Here is a 4447-nt window from a genome sequence, read left to right on the forward strand (position 1 = left end):
GATCTCACTCTTGTAAGTGACCGTGAAGTGATTGACAATCCCTTTATCGCGTTGGTTGCGAGGTTCTTATTTGTTTGTGTAGGTGCGTGGGACTCGAGCGTGGTCTCCTACTGGATTAATACCTTGGTTCTCAAAAACCGAGGGAAATACTTACGCTACTTTACTGCATCACCCTTTCCTCTTCAAGGGAAAATCAACGCAGTGCTCAAGAGGTAGCACTCGAGCGAACCTAACATTGTATCCTGTGGTCAGAAAGTCATTGTGTTAAGGTTCGGTTTGACCAAAGTTTCAGAGAAGAAGCTACCATCGTACTAGCCTTGCTTGCACTTGGAATCTCAGAGCCGAACCATTTCCCGAACAAAACTTCTGCTAGCTTCCGGTGGAGACAATGCCGCTAAATCAAGGAAGAAACACAAACCCCTATCGAACGATCTGTTACATCAGGGAAACACCAAGGGGTGAAAATGAGGCACACCAACACCGCTTGCGCAAAAATGTCCGGGAAACATTTCCCTGACCCCCAACGCGTACTAGGGCAATGTTTCATTGATGTCTCTGACTGCCCACAACACGACCATTGTAAGAAGCAGGAAAGTGAGGGCCATCTTGATGCCAACACCATGACACATAGTGCACCTGTCTAGATCCGAAGGACGACATCACATACCCCCTCCCAAAGATCCGATACTAACATCGGCAAGATCCATCGTTTCGAAGGGAGATCTAGATGAAACCTATTCGCGGCCGCCATCACCACAGCTGGAGCCGAAACTATACATAGTCAAAACCCTCACTAAGAATCCCTAGACTACTTGATGCACGCGCAACAAGGTCCCAAGTTTTCCCTTCCTCCCATCACCGCCGGAGCAACCCATGGAGGTGAGGGAACCTGAATGATGTCGGTGATCGGGTCGCCTTCTCCCTCTCTCTAGATCTGTTCTTGGTGGCTAGGGTTTAAGGGCATCTACAACCACAATGGGCATATTTGGCTCCTCAAACACTCGCGGATGCGTTCGGTCAATGTCCGCTTTGAACCCTGATTTGTCCATGCACAGAGCTATGCCCCCACTTTCCCCCTATATGTTGGGTCACACACAAATAATTGATGGAGAGAGAGAGAGAAAAGGAAGAAAGAATAAAGAAATAGAAAGCATGGTCCGTAGTGGGCCAAATACTATGTGGCACACTGCCCGAACATGATCGGACATCCTCATATCCTTTTCATATATGGGCTGGATATAGAGATATGTGAATAACGTAGACATACAAGGGCAAAGTGAAGGCGTCCGGTAGGATGATTCTTTTTTCTTATCTCTTCCATCGAGCATCGACCGGACTGCCCCCCTGGATGTCTGAGGACCGTTTGAGAGGACTGGTTGTAGATGCACTGGTAGCTGCGACACTGCCGACTTTGCAGAACATTAACTCCAAACGATATTATTCGACACTACTGAGTTTGCAGAACATTAAGGCCCTTCCCAGTGCTCCACGGTGGACAAGTGCTAAGCATGCCACACAAGCAAAAAATGACATGGCACAACAATTAAGGAGGAGAGAGAGAGCACTTTGGTGACCCAGGAAGAACCGATGCCAAGCGCGTGAACCTAGGCAAACCAATTAAATGAAAGAAACCGACCAATGCTTGAAAGAGTTTAGGTGCTAAATCATTAAATAAAGTGAGCTTAGTAACAACAAGTTAAGCATCTATGCATTGGGGAGTTGAGTTTTTTTTTTGGCATTGGGGAGTTGAGTTGCTGAGCTATTTTTGGAAGAGGTGTAACTCCAAATGGATCTGTACACGTATTCACAAAAATCGAGGGTGATCGTGCGAGCAAATCAAAGAAAGAATGAACACGTACAAATACATGTGATCGATCGATGCATTAAGTGGAAAATCATATCTGTCTAGAAAAATGCCAAGAAGAGAGTCGATGATCAGGCCATCATCATGACCTGGAACTCATCGAACGAGAGGGCACCGTCGCCGTCGAGGTCAAATCTGCAGATCATTGCCGTGCACTCGTCCACGCCCAGTTCGTGAGAGCCCAGCCTGCTCAGCGTCCGCCTCAGGCTCGCCGGCGTAATCATCGTCGTCATCGTGGCTTCCGTGGATGATGATGCGTACATCCCGAACGCCTCCCTCAGACAGCGTTGCCTCACGTCGACGTCGTCCTCTTCGTGGGCACCGGCGGCTAGCCTCGAGAACTCTTCTTGGGTCAGCAGCCCGTCGCCGTCGGCGTCCACCGCGGCCAGGATCACCGCCGCCTCCTCCTCCGACACGTCCTCGCCCAGGGTCGCCGCCATGCCGCACCGCAGGTCGGACGCGGACACCTTGCCGTCGCCGTCCTTGTCGAAGGCGGCGAACACCGACGGCACCACCATGGCCACCATGATCGAGTGAGTATTCGTCGATCTTGCTTCCTTTTCACTGAGTTTTGCAGCTGACTAGCTAGTTGGGATCTAGGAGCTTGATTTGTGTGCCTTGAAGCGGTTGATGATAATATGGAGCGCGTGGCGGGGTATATATATAGAACGCACGCGAACATAAATCAACATGAAGCATGAAGTTGGTTAGCTATAGACAGCTGAGTTTCCGTGTCATTCTTCTACAGCACATATATGCGTGTTTTTGTATTCCGTATGCGTATAATTGCCTTGACCAAATTTATGATGGACGAAACAATGCGTTAGCAAGGACACCTTAATTTCCTTATTCATTTTGGTAGTAGTTCACGCGTACACCATGATGATAGATCATGGAGTATCGTGGCGTCGTCGTGCGTCGGCCTCTAAATTCCCAGGAAAATATATTAATGACCCAGAGTCAAATGCTTGCTCATGTATCGAAAAAAAGAAAGAAGAACACAGCATGGATACGTAGACAATAACGGTGTTCAACATGTGGATTGATCGATATGAGGTGGTATAGGTAATGAGGCTTGGCAACGCGGACATCAACGGTCGGCACCGCCGTGGGCGCTATCACCATTGACTCAGGAAGTGATGGCGAAAATGCTACACCTATGTAATTCATCTACAAAATCCTATGTAACCTGCCTAATTAATTCTATCGGCCCCTGATTTTTACGGGTCTCCACGTTTGCTATCACGTAAAAATTGTACTTTAAGTTGGTCTAGCATTACTCGCGCACGGCGTGTGGCAGCGGTATGTAGCTCCCTAGAGCTTAATTGCACGTCAACTGCCTAATAATTTCGGTCAACAGGAACTGAATTCAAATAGAAGAAAAAGAGCCCTCACCATCGCCTCACCTACCCTAGCGGCACGGAGGAACCCTAGCCGCCGCCGATGCCGCTAGGCCCTCCTCCCTCCTCTCATCTTGTCGTGTCGTCACTCAAGGGCTACCGGCAAAGTCTGAGCGGGCGCCAGGGAAGGTGGGGGCGAGGCGTTTCTCGCGGGCGGATTGCGGGGAGGCTTGCCTGGTGATGCGAGGGCGGCATCGGTGTGCGACTCTTAAGAGAGTGGCGCGAGCGGATGTCAGGCGCAGAGGTGCGGTGGCGTGGTGCTGCGCCAGGATGCTGGGTGGATGCGATGGGGCTCATTCATGGTGGCGGCGACCGTTGGGTGAGAGTGTGGCCCAGATCTAGCGGTGCTGTGACGGATGGCGGCGCGATGGCTCCTCTCAACGGCGTGGTACTTGGGGTTGTTGCGGCTGCGCTGATCGGGCCTGGTCTGGCATTTGGTGGCGTTACTCCGGACGTGCGACATATGAACGATGACTTGAGGTGGAGGGCATGGATTTGCAACCATGACGACGATTTTTATGTCCGGGTCGATGGTCTCTGGGGTTGAGACGTCGGTGACCACGATTCCATTAGCAGGTACACAGGCCGACAGCGTCGGGCCGCCACGTTCTAATATGGGGGTTCACTGTTCAGGCGCGCATGTGATGACAATGGTCCTGCGCTACTAGGTGATTGCCGTGATGGGACGGGGGATCTTAGATCTTCAGATCCAGCGACAACGACGAGTATTTTGCCGACTAATTTTGCCGCCATGGACGAGAAGGACGGAGCATGAGGATGGTATGGGATTGCCGGAGCCTCCCGAATTGGGATTTTGCTGTGCCGGTGACATTCCTCCCTGGCCTCCGTCGCAATATTCGACAGCGACCTTCGTTGTTGGAGTCTTTGGTGGTGACCGACTCTTATCAAAGATCAATTGTCTAGTTGTGCGAGGAGGGTATTTACTTGCATGACATCTCACGTCAATACAATGTTATGCATGTAGCTGCTGCGATCGCAGGAAGTAATGGCGAAAACATATCTTGATTGATTTGGTGGTGCTTCTCAAGTACCAGTCTCGAGTTTGGGGGTGAAAACCCAAGGTTTGACCCTATTTGGTTATATCTGGCAATGGTGATGTTTCTTCTGTCATTACCTTGTTAGAGGCATTACTCTGATTTGCCCAGACTTGTTTTTAGTGCGA

The 4447-nt window shown here is 50.3% G+C and overlaps 1 protein-coding gene across 1 annotated transcript; it reads right to left on the reverse strand.

The window, feature by feature from the left end:
* Nucleotides 1-1675: 1675 nt before the first annotated feature.
* LOC109737497 (probable calcium-binding protein CML25/26) lies at nucleotides 1676-2907 on the reverse strand. The gene has a single exon (XM_020296633.3). It carries the CDS (start codon nucleotides 2389-2391, stop codon nucleotides 1936-1938), a length of 456 nt encoding a protein of 151 aa, XP_020152222.1. The 5' UTR covers nucleotides 2392-2907; the 3' UTR covers nucleotides 1676-1935.
* Nucleotides 2908-4447: the final 1540 nt, after the last annotated feature.

This window comes from Aegilops tauschii, chromosome 4, assembly GCF_002575655.3.
Source record: "Aegilops tauschii subsp. strangulata cultivar AL8/78 chromosome 4, Aet v6.0, whole genome shotgun sequence".
Classification (NCBI taxonomy): domain Eukaryota; kingdom Viridiplantae; phylum Streptophyta; class Magnoliopsida; order Poales; family Poaceae; genus Aegilops; species Aegilops tauschii.